Genomic DNA, 16976 nt, shown 5'->3' with positions numbered 1-16976 from the left:
TGTATTTTCTCATAGAACCAAAGCTTCAGATGATGGTTAGTCTGGCCCCAAAAAATCCATTTATTGAAACATACTGTAGCTGAAATATTATGTAGTTGTAATGTAAAATAATATAGAAACCAGTAATGTTACAGAACTTTTGATAATTAAACCCCAAAAGTACATTAATTATTTATCTAAGATACTAGTGCTTGAAGAAAAAAAACATTTCATTAGAGGAGGATGAGGAATTAAATTCCTTTATGAAGGATCTGAATAGAACTTTAAGGCACTTTCAGGTTTGGGGAAGGGGTTGATGGCTCTGGATCTAATTTCACTTTAAACCTTTGACTTTCCTTTTCTTGATACAGATATATTATCACTAGCTCTACTCAGCCATAGTTAGCTTCTTTTTTTTTCCTCACAAGTGGAAGGAAGACAGGGGAGAAAAATTTTCTTGAGGTAACTGGACAGAACCTGCAGGTTAAAAGAAAAGGAGAAAGAGAACTAAAGAGGGTGGGTATGTATATAAGAAAAAGTATGTCTGAGATAGAATGAGTGATGAAAGACAGAAAAAAACGTTGTGCACTTGGGGTGTCAGCATTCCCAGAGAAGGAAGAAATGAGGTGATGAGAGGAAAAACGAGACCATGTACCAACCGCCAGATGGTTCTTTTCACGTGAGACAGCTGGATTGCTCTTTCCCGAAGAAAGGAGAGTTATCAAGTGAGGGTAATAAAATCAAAAAGGAAGCCTGAAAATGCTTCATTATTTACCTTTAGGCAAATGAATTTCTAAACTAGCTGTGTCTCTTAAATAGTAAGTAGTCAGCAGTATAGAGCACTCTTAAGATTCACAAAGCATTTCACATACATTCTCTTTTGATCCTCATAGCAACCCTATGAGGTATGCGCTATTATGGCCATTTTGCAGATGAATAAATAGACTGAGAAAGGTTGATTTGCCCTGGGTCAAATCTGGTAAGTTACTAAGGCAGGATTAAATTCAGATCTTCCTGGCTTCAGTTGTAACACTTTATCTACTGTGGCATCTAGCTGGCTCTAAAATCTTGCTATCTCCAGGGTGATGACCCTAATCTTAATCAGTAATAAACTTCTAGAAACTTATTACCCTGACATTGAAAGTCTCTACTCAGTCAAAATATCTCCTACCATAAGCAGATTTCTTCTTGTGTCATACTCAGTGGACATGAAAAATTATTTAACACCTTCAAAATTAATATTTTAACATAGATCATCCATCAATCATAGTTGGACTACATAATCTCTGTCTTTTCTAAAGGAAACTGCCTTTATATTACTACAATATTCATCCTTCCTTAGTTTCTCTATATCTTTTTTAAAGTATGATAAACAAAATTGGACATAATATAAATTTACAATTGAAGTAGAATAGAAAAGGAAGTAAATTTTTACTTAGTGTCATGTGCCACATTTTTCATATATCTCCTATTACTTTGGGCAAGTTTTTTTTTTTTTAAGCAGTGAATTAATTGATGATTAATACTCCAGAGCTACCTAGAATCAGAGACATTTTAGAATGTAAAAAAAGCTGAGGTCATCTAGTTTACAATCCCATCATTTTGCAGTTGAGCAAATTGAGGCCCAGAATAACTAAAGGTCTTACCCAAGGGTACGTAGTCAGTTGGTGATAAAACTTCATTTAAAACCTAAATCATATAACTCTTTGTCCAGTGCTTATACCACTATGCTATGAAACAACTCATTCAGTTATGTGGCTCAGTCTTGTTTCTTCTGTGAGTATACCTGTTGATCTCCATCTTTAAAGCCAACATGTTCTGTCAATAAGCATCAATTAAATCTGTTTTTACACTTTTTGCACCTGAATGCAAATAGTTATTTTTTGGCTGTAGTTGATGAACTTGGTTTTTTTTGAAAATTGTTTTCTAATAACTTTGAAATATGTTTTGTAGGTCTCAATCCATACTTGACTCTGAATACTTCTGGTAGTGGAACAATTCTCATAGATTTGTCTCCTGAGGATAAAGAATTTCAGTCTGTGGAAGAAGAGGTATGATTTCACATATTTTGGATGTTTGAAAAGGATGGATAGGCAACAATCAAGGATGACTCAGTTAAAAATTTCTCATCAGAATTCACAACCTCTACAGAATTTCACATTCTATTAATTTGCTGGAGGTTTTGAGATTATTAGACATAACTTTCAGTAAAGTAAAAGTATTTTCACCAGGGGTGAAGGAAGAAGGGAATGTAGAGCCTTGAATTCAAGGAAAACTTATTTAGCAGCACTGCCTTCTACTGGCTATGGCTTATGATGGCCCTAGAAATAATCTTAATGTTTCTAGAGCAGAGTTAGCTCTTAACTAAATAGAATTCTTTGACTAATCTCCTTCCTGAAATATGCCACATAGTATGGCATTAATTGCATTAAAGCAGAATGAATTGGAACAAAGAAGTCAATTGCTGTTTCTTTAGTTTACGTCACAAATGATGCTGTTATTAAGTTAAATCCACCTTTATATCCTCATTCTCACCTAAGAAATTGTCTTGAGAATATTTTGAAAAGTGATTCTCATGAACTTTTTTATTCTGAAGACAGATAAAAATGATTCGAGCATTATATATATAGACTAGGAGGGGAGATTTTTAAAACTTGCTAAATTATTTAATTATGAAGAAGTCTTCTAACCCACTCAGACTTTTTCCTGCTATGTAAAATAGGAATAATAATATAAATACTACCTACCTTAAAGAGTTTATGAGAGAACCATCTTATAAACTGTAGATAAATAATTTTTAATGATTTACATTAACCTGGGAAGTTGTGATTCCTTCAGATGCAGAGTACAGTCCGAGAGCACAGAGACGGAGGTCATGCTGGTGGAATCTTTAACAGATACAATATTCTTAAGGTATTTTTTAAAATTAACTATAATGGTTAAAAGTTCCATTAGTCTCCCAAATAAGAGTTTTGGTATAACTCCAGGTTATGGTATCAGTGCATAAGGTGAGAGACTAAGTCAAACCCCTACTCTTCCACAGTAATCACAGGCTTAACTCCAGTAAAAGTATACTATACCCTTAGCTCAGCATCATTCATCAGTCCCCCTGTTCTCCCCCTGCCTCCATTTATTGTGCCTGAAAGTAAGTCCTGGGGCTGAAGTAACTTCTGTGCCTCTAGCAATTGTGAAGGTAAAATTCCAGTCCTTGAATCCCCACATTGTACCCCCTATATCAACTCATGCCTCTAGTCAGCCCTGCACTTGAGAGTTGTGGCCAGTGAGTGTTCCACTTCACTATAACAGCCCACTTTTTATTTTTAGTGGGACAGAATGAGTGTCCCAGAATAAGCAGACATGGGTAGGTAAATGATGATGTGTCAAGGATCTCATTGCATTATCTTCCCCCCCCCCCCAAAAAAAAAAATTGCTACATCTTTCTGGTTATATGGACTCCTCACCTCACTTTCCTTACCTTGCTTGTCCAGTCAGTTGCCAGAATGTCTTCAGTCTTCATGACATGATTCACACCTGTCCTCTTTCCACTCGCCAGTTCAAGCCTTTAACTTCATCACTTCTTTCTTGCCTAGATTGTTATAATGACTTTAGTCTCCCTTCAAGTTTCTCCCCCTCTCCAATCCATCTTCCACACAACTCTTTATTTTCTTTTTTTTTCTTTTTTCTGTGTATTGGCTCCAAGGCAGAAGAGTGGTAAGGGCTAGGCAAAGGGGGTCAAGTGACTTGCCCAGGGTCACACAGCTGGGAAGTGTCAGAGGCCAGATTTGAACCTAGGACCTCCTGTCTCTAGGCCTGGCTCTCAATCCATTGAGCTACCCAGCTGCCCCCTCTTTATTTTCTTAAAACAAGGAACATGTGGTAGCTCATTCTTTTTCAGTCTTTAGTTTGGGTAAGTTCTATAAGGTATATAATTTTTAGGAGGTTAATACAGTCATATACTTCTAAATAAGCAAATATATACATATTGGAAGTGGTGCTCAAAAAAATTTTACTGATGGTATGCAGGATTAAAAAAAAATTAGAGAGACCACTAGCACAATAGGTAAGTGCTGACCTTGGAGTCAGGAAGTCCTGAGTTCAGGTATCACCTGACACTAACTGTGTTGACTAGAGAACGTATCTAAGAATTCTGATTCTTCTTTAATGATTGGTATTAATATTTGTAGGACCTGCATCACAGAGTTGTTGTGAAGCTCAGATAAGTAGATCAATAGATAGATAGAAAGCTTTTTAAATTTCAAAGGCCTGTATCATCTATTAAAAATAATAAATAATATTCTCACATCCTCTTGGCTATAATCAAGCTTTTACTTAAAAACACAAATTGTGTACCTGGGGCAGAGCAGACTAATAATGTTCCATCAGCTCAATATTTTTTTTGTAACCATGGTATTTAGGGATATCACCTCATAAGCTTAGGAATGCATTGCAAACATTCCTTCCATTCCTTAAAAATTCATTAATCCCTCAATAATGGTCAAACGTGTTGAATTTTAACATATTTTCTCTTGGAAGTAATGAGTAATGGTTTGTTACTTCCCATTTAAAAGTATCATATGATGTCATTATAAAGTAGTAAGATGGAGCCTTCCAGCTCAAATTATCTCTTAAGTTTATTAAACTCTTAAGTTTATTAAGTTTATTAAACATTGTAACTTGTGTAAATTAATGATTTATTGTTAGCAGTCAACATTTTATCATATATGTCAACTCTCCTTACTGGACAGTAGGGGTAAAAGACCCCATATTAATAATCCACAAATGAATAAGAGACTTTTATTGCTCTTCTTTGAAATTAATGGAAAAGTAAGGTGGCATAATGTAAATAACAGTGGACTTCGACTTCAGAACTAGACTGCGTTTCTGCCTCAATCAGTATATAGTTTTCAAGTCCCCAGTACTGTGCTAGGTATTAGGGATATGCTCTGTTCAGTCTTTTCAGGCAGATCTAACTCTTTCTAATCCTATTTGGGGTTTCCTTTGGCAAAGATACTAGAGAGGTTTGCCAAGGGATATGTTTGAAGAATGGAGAAATCTATTGGAAAGAGACTTACATTCTGATGAGGGAGACAAGTACATATGTTAATATATAGCACAGATATAAAGTTAATAAATACAAATAGATGCAAAGTAGTTAAATACAAAATAGTATGGGAAAGCAGATACCCACAGTTGGCAGACAAGAAAGGTGTCCCAAAGAAAACAATGCTTGGAGATAAAGGGATAAGCAAGTGAGATGACTAGATAAATAGAGAAAGGTTAAAAGTTAAAATGCCAGTTTGGCTAAGTTTTTTATTTGAATGTTTTCAGTCATTTGTGATCCTTCTAAAAATTCATTATAAATCATATTTCTTCATGCCCATGACTTTTGCTCTTTGAGGTTCCTAGTGGCATTTGAATCTTTATTTAAAGAAAATCTTTTTACATGAGCACATGCCATGTGCTTCATTCCAGATCATCCCCTAGCTTCCAAATTTCACCCAGCACCTGAGGACCAGCAGGGGGCTGTAGTAACCTCAGAAAAGCAACTAGGGATAAGGTCTTTCTCTAGGACTGTTAAATCTTGAGACTACAGCTGATGAAGTTCACATTTATTCTTTTGAACTATTTAACTAGGCAGAAGAATAGTTCGATGTCTTGGCAGGAGGGTTGGTCCTTCATTTTTGCATGATAATTTTAGTAATTTTTAAATGAGGCCTAAGATATTTTTGATAAAAGTCTTTACTTTTAGTTTCATTAAGAGGTAAAATGCTAAGCGTGTCTGGTAATGTTTTATATATTTATATCCATAAAGTACTTTGTTATATTTCTAACTTCATGAAAAAGGGTTGTCCAACTAGAATTCATTTTTTTTTTAATCTTATGAGCATAGTAGATACACTGACTCAAAAATCTGTGTATTTGTAGTCAGAAAAATGCTGAACTTTGAAGTCAAAAGATCTGGAGTCATAGCTGAACTTTTGCTTAATAACTTGGTCCTAGGCAAGTCATGACCACTGAGCCATTTCCTCATGTACAGTGAAGCAGTGCAGGCCCCTTGTAAAGATTCAATAAAAACATATTTAAATTATTTTGCAAACCTTGAGTGATTGAGTAATGCTAGCCACTACTTTTATGATTATAATTTTTATTTCTTTGCTAAAGTTTCTAAAAGTTACTAAAGTTTAATTTTTTTAATTCCTTGTTTCCTTTATAATATTTAGGCTCCAAAGTTCTGTTGTATACATACTTTAATTTGACTTGTTTTTTTACTCCCATTTAAAAATAAAAAATATGGAAATGTTTGGCTAAGATGAACAAGATAGTGGTAATGCTAGACTCCTGTTTTAATTTTTTTCAGATTCAGAAAGTTTGTAACAAGAAACTTTGGGAAAGATATACTCATAGAAGGAAAGAGGTTTCTGAAGAAAACCATAACCATGCAAATGAAAGAATGCTGTTTCATGGTAAGATCCTCCAGCAATCTGAATAGCTTTATTCCCTGCTCTTTATTCTGAGAAAACTGCATAGCAAGACGAGCCATCTGTTTTAAAAGATAATTTATCTCCTCCTATTCTTGATGTAAATTCACTTTTGACAATATTAATGTAAAAATTGCATTTATTTTCATGTTCTTTGATTATAGAATTTGTTTTTCAAGGATGTAAATAGTTTCTAATATTAGCTTTGACTAAATTTCATTCTGATTTAATAGTTTATTTACATGGTGCTTCTTCAGATGTTTGTTTTGTAATTGTTATACCAAGGATGAATCCCAAAATGGAATAATGGCAATGTATTCATCCTTTTGGAAAGTGGCAATATAATTCTATTAATTCCCTAACTCAGTTAAGAGAAGAAATAGGAAATATCTACATCCTGTTCAAGTTCAGATTCAAAAGTTCAGAAATAGTTTGGAGACTTTCTACAGTTAATCCTCCTTTGAATTACTGGCTCATGGTCAATTAACTTGCTATTTCACAGTCTTTTAGAAACACATTTATGCATTACTTCGCCTTTCAGTTTTAGAGCAAGGTAATATTTAAAGGTCTGCCTTAGCACCTGTTGGGTTCAGAACTTGTGAAGAGAAAAGATAAAGGAAATAGCTTAACTATTTGGGTTTCTTAATTCAGGCCAGAAATAATTGTTGTGAAACTTTTCAGTACCCATACAGAATTGATGTTTTAAGTATAATACTGCCCTAAACAGAGAAGGAATGTAAACTTAAGGGCTCAAAATACTACACGGAGTTCTATAAATGTGCAAAGAAACTGATATGTAAATAGCATTTGTTTGCCCAAATCCATAAGTCCTGATTATATTACCCAGCACAGCACCTAACCTAGAACTCAAGCAGAATAATTGCTTATTGATTTGATCTACTGATTATAATGAGTGATATTTACACATAAAAATGTATACAAAGTCTTGGTTTCCCCCTATTAATTCAAATAGCTGATTCTGTTCATCAGTAATTCTGTTAAGTGGAATGCACAGCATTTTCTTTGCCTCTCCATATGAACAGAGAGACAGTTTGTTGATGAATCAATTAGATAGATGTACAGCTGCTCTAGTCCTTCTGCCCATCCTATTACCCGGCTCCCTGGCCTTGATCCAGCACTTACTCCCTACTTCCCCTTTGGCTTAGTGCCTACACTGATTGGCCTTATAAAGCACATGAGAGGATAGAAGAAGAAGGTAGTGGTGCTTAGGATTTAAAGAAAATATGTACTACATTTACAGTTAGACCTTGGATATGGGATGGAAGAGGAGAATAGGATAGGAGAAACAATACAAATTTTAATTTTAAAAAAGATCCAGACATAAGAAAAATTACTATTACTAAAATTGCCTATTTTGTTGGTAAATCAGTAAAGTCACAGAAAAGATTGATTGGATTCAGTAGTATGGGAAAGATTGAGAGTTGTGACTGTGCTTTATTTATATCAAACAACTTTATTTTAGGTTCTCCGTTTGTGAATGCAATTATTCATAAAGGTTTTGATGAAAGGCATGCCTATATAGGTGGAATGTTTGGAGCTGGCATTTATTTTGCTGAGAATTCTTCCAAAAGCAATCAATATGTATATGGAATTGGAGGTGGTACCGGGTGTCCAGTTCACAAAGATAGATCTTGTTATATTTGCCACAGGTAAGCCATTTTTTTTACACTCACCTACTTGATTCTATGTTGGAAGAATATCCCAAAGAAAAATATTACCATAGTTTCTAGTGTGTAGAGAGGAATGTACAGATTGGAAGTGTTTTGAACAACATTTATGGATTTTGCTTAGTAGAAAACTGTTTTAAATAGCAGGGGGTAATATTTAATAACCATACTCCCTGCTGACAGACTAGTTAGAAAGTATTCTTTTTTTCCCCTTTAAAAATAATATAGCCACCGTGCAGCTAAGTGACTCACTAGATTGAGAGCTAACTCTAAAGATGGGGGGGAGGGGTGGGTCTGGCTTCAAACCTGGCCTCAGATATCCTAACTATATGACCCTGAGCAAGTTGCTTAACCCCCATTCTAGCCCTTACCACACCTTATCCTTACCTTGCACAGTACTGATTCTAAGGCAGAAGGTAAGGGTTTAAAATGTAAAAGGGGGAAAGGGCCTTCATTAAAAAGGATTATAATATTTAAGGCTAGAAAAAGGACCTTAGAGATCATCTAAAGCAGCATTTTATTTCACAAATGAAGAAACTATAGTAAGAGTTAGCAATAGTAAGCAGTTACCCAAGCCTCATCCACATATCCTAGCCAGGAGCTCCGACTTCAAACCCATTATTCTTTTTTTTTTTTAAACCCTTACCCTCCATCTCAGAATCAATACTATATATTGGTTCCAAGGTGGAAGAGCAATAAGGGCTAGGCAATGGAGATTAAATTACTTGCCCGGGGTCACATAGCTAGGAAGTAGCTGAGGTCTGATTTGAAACCAGGATCTCCTATCTCTTGGCCTGGCTTTCAATCCACTGGGTCACCTCACTTCCCCTAGTCTTTCTACTATAACTATCCATTCTGTTTTCTGTGACTTGAGTGTTTTGCAAATTTGGTACCTGAATTCATGGAGTAGCAAAGTAGGTTTGATTTTTCACAGAGCAGAATTTATAAATTATAATTTATAAAGGTTGGGTCATGGGTAGCAGGACCCCATGTGGAAAACCTAACCAGAGAGCTCTTAAATCCATGCCCAAGGCAAGAGAAAAGACAGACTCATCATCAAGACCCCCTACGCAAAAGGAAAATAGCTCCCTTATAATAAATCTCTGCCTTATAAATTAGGCTTTTGCAGGGATGGAAAGGAATTGACAATAAGAGCTTTGTGTCTGAAAAATTAGTAAATTGTTTTCACTGATGTAGATATAACTAGGAAAAGGTGATGCGTTATTTTGGGAGGAGAAATTTTATTTTCCCTTGGTGCTTGAAAGTGTGTTACTAATACTTTACCCAGCTCATGAGAATTATGTTAAGATTGAAGTGAAATAACAGGTGGAACCACTCCTTGATAAGCATAGGATCTTAAACAAGTAGAAGATAAGTTATTTCTAAAAAAATTGTTCTGATGAAATTTTTGTTTTCCCCTTGCATCACAGGCAATTGCTATTTTGCCGGGTAACACTAGGGAAATCTTTCCTACAGTTCAGTGCAATGAAGATGGCTCATTCTCCTCCTGGTCACCATTCAGTCACAGGTCGGCCTAGTGTTAATGGCTTGGCATTAGCAGAATATGTCATTTACAGGGGAGAACAGGTAATAATTTGTTAGTTATGATATATTCAAAATGTACTTGGGAAGTAGACTTTGTTTAGTCTATTGTGATAAGTGTTATTGACAAACTATATGTTCTTAAGAATGATATTTTCCAAACTTTAATAAAATTCAGCATATATCTGTATTTAGTGAGTTTATTTGATCATGACAAAGTATTGTATCATGGTGCCTGGTTCCTATGATTCTGCTATCTCCAAGTAGGTTCAGAAATCTTGATAGATATGATCTGGATGTATAGAGAAAAAAAATACAAGTTTTACTGCTTACTTACTATTTCTCTTTCTTTTTTCTTTTTTTTTTTTCAGGCTTATCCAGAGTATTTGATTACTTACCAGATTGTGAAGCCTGAAGCCTTAGCTGAGGGATAGATAAGTGAAGGGTTGTTTTGGTTTGGTTTTTATGAAGACAGCTATGCTGAGCATGAACACATCTAAGCAGTTGGTGACCTCTCAGTTTTACTCTTTGCTGAAAAATTCTGTTGGCCACAGATGTGGTATTAAAAAATGTGAATGAAGTTTAACATTCTGACTTGATAAAGCTTTAATAATGTACAGTGTTTTCTAAATACTTCCTGTTTTTTCAGCACTTTAACAGATGCCATTCCAGGTAAAACTGGGTTTGTCTGTACTAAATTATAAACAGGTAACTTGAACCTTTTATACATTATGCATTGAATTTAGCAGAAACTGTAAAATGTTCTCATCAGGAACTTGTCTTACTAATACTGTGTTCTTTCAAACACAACATTTACACTGAATACAATGTCATTTGTAAAACTGTAAATAAGAGCTTTTGTACTAGCCTTGTATTTATTTACATTGCTTTGTAATATAAATCTACTGTTTCAGAATTGCAACCTTGTACAAAGTGTTTTTCAAATGTATTGCTCATCTGTATTTGATCTTGTACAATAGAGAGACTTTTTTGCTCTATTCCAGAGGCTTTGTTGGCAAAATAACTGTTTATTAACAGTAATTGTAGTCATCTTGGGGAAAATTTCTTTGTCAGCATCAACTTTTTAATTAATTATGAAAATACCCAGCACACTTCGAAAATCCTTCTGGTTAAAGGAATTACTAAATATCTTAGAGGTTTTTGTTTAGGTTACTTTGTGTATATTGAATACATATTCCAAAGAGCCATGGTTGTGATAGGTACCAGTTTGCTGATGGGGTTTTTATCTCGGTTTCTTGGTAGAAAATTTTTTTTTACATCATTCTATGGAAATCTAGAGCAACTTGCTCACAATTTTTAGTGACTAAAATCTGCCTATATAGTTAATAGATTTCTTTAATTGTAAATAGTAAGTTTCTGGAGTATTTTTCCCCCTGGGTGAATCCCAAACTTTTCTATATACCTTGAGTCTATTGAAAACCCCTTATTCATTTAGCAGCTGTCTGTTAAGTGCCTATTACATGCAAAATACTTTATTAGGCACCAGGAGAGATGCAAAGCTAAATAAGACATTGTCTCTACATGCATTGACCTTATGGTGTAGCAGAGTTCAATAAATATACAGTGTGGTAGTACAGCAAACAACCACAGAGAGTATATCTTAGGTGTGAGCCATTAGGTTTTTAGTTTTGATATTTTGTTTGTTCTATGTTTTGTTTTGTTTTTAATTTTTTTTATGCCTTTCCATTATCATCATGACAGTCTACATGCATAACAAGTAAATTTTTTACAGGTCCCACAGAAGTTCCAGCTCTCTGCTATCTTTTCTTTCATAAATAAGGTGAAACTGGTGCCTCTGCTTCCCATACAGCTCCACCAGGAAGACCAACTGCCTGACTAAAACCAGACTGAGTAGGGTAAAGCCCAGGTAGAGCATTATAAATTACCATGGTCTTCCTTCATATTGACAGCTATCACAGGAAATGTTGGGCCATCTGTCCAAGAAGCATGCTAAAGAATCTTGGTGCAGAGTGTTGCATTTCATTGTGTGCCTGTCTTTAGTCATTTTTTAAAATCTCTATCCCTCAGATATCAAGGAAGAAAGTTCACCCATTAAAGGTGTTTGCTACTTGAGGGCATTTCTGATTCTTTACCCTCTATACCAGTTTACCTTGATTCTATATTCATTTCTGAATTCATTGTTTGCAGTGAATTATTGTAAATAGTTATAGAAAATCATGGTTACTGTCTTGAGAAAAATGGACTCCAGATATATCTGGAGTTTTTTTATTTGCTTGATATTATTGGCTTTATTTAAGAAAACAAGTTGTGATTTTGAAGTCTTTTTAGACAGCACTCTAATAATTTCAGATAAAATCCTAAAATTACTCTTTGAGTATCAGTAAGTGTGCCCATTTTGTATAGTCTTTCAGGATCAGAAAGTGATCTCCTGTCTACCAATCCCTCTCAATTTTCTGATTAGGTATGTTGAGATGAGTTAAAGAGGCTTATATTTAGGTACTTTTTTCTGCCAACGTTTGTCCCATATTACTCGCCCTGAGTGATTCTGGAATTGATTGTCATGCCAAGTTTACAATAATGTTATATTACTTAATTCTGATATGTCATTTCCCATGAATACTTGTATCTCGTTCAGTATTTTAGCATGGAAACATTTTTTCAAATAGTTTTTGTTTTAGGTTTATGCATGACATGCCTTATGTTCTGAAGGTGGAATTTTATCATTGTTTGGTGACTCTTTTTAAGGTGAATTTGAACCTCTTGTGCAGTTAGTGCTACCTAACTCATCCTAAGGTGTTTTACATGTACTGTCTCACATTCCGTACCCCATTTAACATGAAATAAACAATTTTGTTCACTGGTCTTTAGAGTAATTGTCTGCATGGTATAAGTGGATGGAATCATCTTTGAAAAAATGGATGAAGATTACAATACACTTCACTTAACAGGGTAATGTAACATAGTTTTAGATCTACCAGATGGAAATGATGCATCGAAGAACTTAGGAATGGCATGTAAACCTTGGAAACCATCTTTTTAACCTCATTTTACCAATGAAGAGTTGAAGCCAAGAGAGATTCAGAAATTTGGCCAAAACATACAACAATTAGCAAGGCCAATATTTCCTATCACTATAAATCAAGGGGTTTTTCATCTTAGTTAAAATCATAGACTATTGAATACTTTAATCACAACAACTCAGTTATTCTCAGAAAACCAGTGCTCAATTGATATAATACGGAGTCAAGTGGCCTGGACTCTAATCCTTCCTCTCCCAGGTACTAGCTGTGTGTCTTGGGGTACTTAACCTCTCCGCATCTCAATTTTTTCATCTGTAGAAATAGGCGTAATATTTTTATCATATACTTTGCAGAGTTGTGTGAGAGAAAAGATTTGCACACTTAAAAGTGCTCTACAGAAGTGAGCAGTTCAAGTAACATAGTTCAAATAAGTATTAAAATTCATCTGTAGAAGCTAGGTCAAAACCAGCCTTTGTACAATTATGTTGTTGCATGTCACAATAGGAAATCTTGGTGCACATAACAGCTTGTACATTCATATGTATACACATGCATATATACTATATATGACTGAATCAAATTATAAACGAAAGCACCGTGTGTACCATTTTTTCCTTGCCTAGGCTTGTCAGACAAAATCTTCCCTTTTTTCCCCTTATTTCCATTTTAAAAGATTTTAAGTACTCTATAGAAACAATTATTGACAATTGTTTTTAGACATTTTAGGATTCCGATTTTTTCCCCTTCCCTTTGCCCCCTTCCCCAGTGCAGTAGTTTGACATGTTATTATACCAGTGCTTTCATGCAATACAGCTTTCCATTTTGCTCATGCCATGACAGTAGACACTTAGCACACATAAAATAAAACATTCATGAAGAAAACTAAGTAGAAGGTGGCATGCTTTGTTTGACCTGCAATCAGACTCCAGCAGTTCCTTCTTTGGCTATAGGTAATATTTTTTATTATAGGTCTCTTGTGGATATCTTGGGAATTTGCTTTGCTGGTAATAATAGTCATAGTTGATTAGCATATAATATTTCTGTTACTATATACATTGTTCCCTGTTCCCTAGTTCTGCTCACTTCACTTTGCATCATTTCATATACATCTCCAAGTTTTTCTGAACTCACCCTGTTTGTTATTTCTTACAGTGCAGTAATACTCCATTACAACTGTATTCCACAACTTGTTAAACCATTCCCCAAATGCTAGACAACTCCTCAGTTCTCAATTCTTTGCCAATACAAAAAAGACCTGCTTTTTTTTTGTACAGGTAGAGCCTTCTCCCTTAGCCTTGATCTCTGGGATATAGACGCAGCTGTGATGTTGCTGGGTTAAATGGTAAGCATAGTTTTATTGGCCTTTCAGCAGTTGCATATTGCCAATCAATCTAATTTCTGCACAGATTAAGTATTTCCATAGTGGTGAGGCATTTCATATAGTTGATCAAATTTGTAGCTAATATTGATAGAGACTTGTAACCTCTAGCCACATCTATCTTTGTGTCATTAGACCATTGTTGGATGAGAAGAATACCTTGTATTTTTCTAAATATAGACCAATCTAGTATGGAATGGAGCTTATAATCAGTTTATCATTTCAATAATATTTAATGGTGGAATTGAGAACTAGAGACTGGACCCCAAAAGTAGTCATTTATGGATCTAGATCGCCGAGGTTTCATGGACTGTACAAAGGCTTTGCCCTATGCCGTCCAACATTTCTATCAGTGACTTGGATGAAAGCATAAACAGCACCTAAAACAGATGATCCAAAAAAAATCTCCACACTTTAGAATGTAGGGCCTAACTTAATAAGGAATATGTATGAGAACTTGCGTGGGGTACAAAATAGCATTTGCCCAAGTACATGATTGGAAGAGGTACGGCTAACCACCAAAGCACCGTGAGAAAAAATAGGCTAGGAGTCTTCATGACTAGAAATTCAGTATGAATTCATGTGCCATGACAATGAAAAAAACTAAGGCTATCTCAGGCTGCTTTGAGAGGCAAACTATCCAGAGCAAGAAAGAGGATAGCTTAACAGTGCTCCACCCTTGTTAGACCCCATCTGATGGTCGTATTCAGTTCAAGGTGCCACATTCTTTGTGACTGTCCAGGGGAGGGCACATGAGAGAGTTGGGGTATTGCAGACCAGGCTATATAAGGATTGGTTAAAAGTCTAGATGAGTACTTAAAGGAGACATTCAAGCCAAGAGTTACCGTGGGAAAGTGTCCTGCTTTACTCCAGTGGACAGATTTAGGGAATTTCAGGGACAACTTTAAGCTTGATAGAAACATTCTATAATAATGAGAGCTTTTTCAACCTGGAATAGACTGCCCTAAAATGTAGCAAGCTGGCAGTTTCTGGAGGTCTTCAAGCAAAAGCCCTCGATCGTGTTATAGAGGGGATACCTCTGAAGGGACAGGTTCAACTCCAAAATCTCAGAATTGAAAGACTTTGGAAGTAACATAGGTCAACCCGTACCCTAATAACATCATAGCCAAGAAATGGTCACCTTTAAGGACCGGCCAGTTTTTTCAATAAACCCCTTTAGGCGGTGGCCTTCGGGACCGTCATTCGCATGGTTATACTCTACACTGGCTCACTTGTTGAATCCTTTTTATCAGCATCCCCGGCACCTAGAACGATAGCACCCAATACATTTTTGTTGATTGCTTGATCACTTGGGTCCAGAGTGACACTAACAGTATGATACTCAAGATTCAGAATTAGTCATGCTTTAGATGTCCCTGTGCTGAATTTTTACACACATGATCCACTTTCTGACATCTTGTAATGCAGGTGTGGCGTGAAAAAAGGGTAAAAAATTCCTTATTTCTTCCTTTGAGAATCAAACGGATGCCTGAAATGATTCCGTATTTATGAATTGTGATGTCACAGCATCTCAAGAGTTCGATAGGATCGCACCGTCTCCTAGTCCGACCCACCCTTGAAAAAGAACCTTTCCTCAGTGTCTGGGAAGTGGTCGTGCAGCCTTTGCTTGGTAGACCCTCGGTAATAGGGAATCCACCACTTCCTGAAGCCACTCGGTGATGTATTTCTCAACCTGCCCCGAGCCGTTCCCATGGGGCAGCTGAGACAACTGTTGAGAAATCTTTTTTCCTTATGGGAACCTTAAAGCTGGCTCTGTTATCTTGTACCCATCCATCACTCGTAGGTCTGCCATTTGAAAATACCAACGAACTCGCATTTGGTCAAACATCCTTAGAACTATTCTTACAAACACCCATCAAGCAGCAAAATCTCTGCCATTCAGGTCCCAACCCTAAGGCTTCCTCCAGTTTGCACCATGTACTAGGGAGGACACCTAAAAGTAGGTAGAAAATGTAAACTGATCTCTCGATCAAGTAAGTCTAGGTTTACAAAATGCTGGCTTTCTGTAAATTGGCTGCTTCTGAAACAAGGTGAAAAGCCAAAAAGTGAAATAGAAATGGCTGAGGAGAAAAGGAATCGGGTTCTTGTCCCTGTTGTACTACAAACTGATTGTCACTTTCCTCCCCGGTCCTTTGTTCTTATTCTATATAACGGGGGGGGGGGGGGGGGGGGGGGTGAACCAGAGGGTCTTTGAGGTCCTTTCTAGCCCCAATGCTCTAGAATTATTTATTTATTAGACTGTAAAGAGCTCCAATGGGGAACTTCTTCCTCTGCCAGTATTAGTTACTGAGAAAATTCCCTTTGAGGGGGCCTGCCAAAAAGCTGTCTTCAGATTGCCCCGAAGGAGGTATGGGCTTATTTGGGGGCTCAGTTCAGATCCCCACTCCTGAATTCTGTGCACAGATAACACTTAAAACGACTAATCCGAATGCATTTTAAACCGATTTTAGGTTCTGGATTCGGCTATCATTCAAGGTGGAAGCTATGTTTTTAAGATTTACCATTCTGGACAAATGGAAATATGCCTTGACAGCAAGTGAGGAGAGCCGTCATTGTCTTAGCCCAGAAGAAAGTCAGGGTTCATCCAGGCAGAAATCATAGCTGACGTTCACTCGCTTCTACAATTAAAAGGCTAGCTTCTTCCTCCAAAGGAGCTGTGTTCAATTTGTATTTATAGGCAGAGACTCAATAAACTCATCCTCCCAGAGCCCGTGGGAGGGATTGTTCGGAAGTGAGATGGGTCTATCAGCCTGGGAAGACTGGCAAATGAATGTGAGATCCATCGCTCAGGGTGCAGAATGCAGCCCAGGAGAGACCACCAGTTTAGATAATCAGACATTCCCATTGCTGACTGTTTTGTTCTATTGTATCCAAATGTGAGAAGCCT

At 36.3% G+C, this 16976-nt stretch overlaps 1 protein-coding gene and 1 long non-coding RNA gene across 2 annotated transcripts in view; both read left to right on the top strand.

Annotated features, from left to right (window-relative positions):
• TNKS2 (tankyrase 2) overlaps positions 1-12532 on the top strand; it is a 61447-nt gene extending 48915 nt beyond the window's left edge. Inside the window, exons 22-27 of the mRNA XM_001375634.5 lie at positions 1933-2030; positions 2818-2892; positions 6338-6443; positions 7942-8128; positions 9577-9733; positions 10060-12532. Of these exons, the coding sequence (XP_001375671.1) occupies positions 1933-2030; positions 2818-2892; positions 6338-6443; positions 7942-8128; positions 9577-9733; positions 10060-10122 (686 nt within the window). The 3' untranslated portion in view covers positions 10123-12532. The remainder of the gene's footprint in view (positions 1-1932; positions 2031-2817; positions 2893-6337; positions 6444-7941; positions 8129-9576; positions 9734-10059) is intronic.
• A 1511-nt stretch (positions 12533-14043) lies between these two features.
• LOC107650576 (uncharacterized) lies at positions 14044-16739 on the top strand. The gene is made up of 2 exons (XR_001626104.2): positions 14044-16028; positions 16540-16739. It is a non-coding gene; the product is annotated as an uncharacterized LOC107650576 (long non-coding RNA).
• Positions 16740-16976: the final 237 nt, after the last annotated feature.

Source organism: Monodelphis domestica, chromosome 1 (assembly GCF_027887165.1).
Source record: "Monodelphis domestica isolate mMonDom1 chromosome 1, mMonDom1.pri, whole genome shotgun sequence".
NCBI lineage: Eukaryota > Metazoa > Chordata > Mammalia > Didelphimorphia > Didelphidae > Monodelphis > Monodelphis domestica.
Note: the sequence above shows the minus strand (reverse complement) of the source record. Positions and strands in the feature narration are given on the sequence as shown.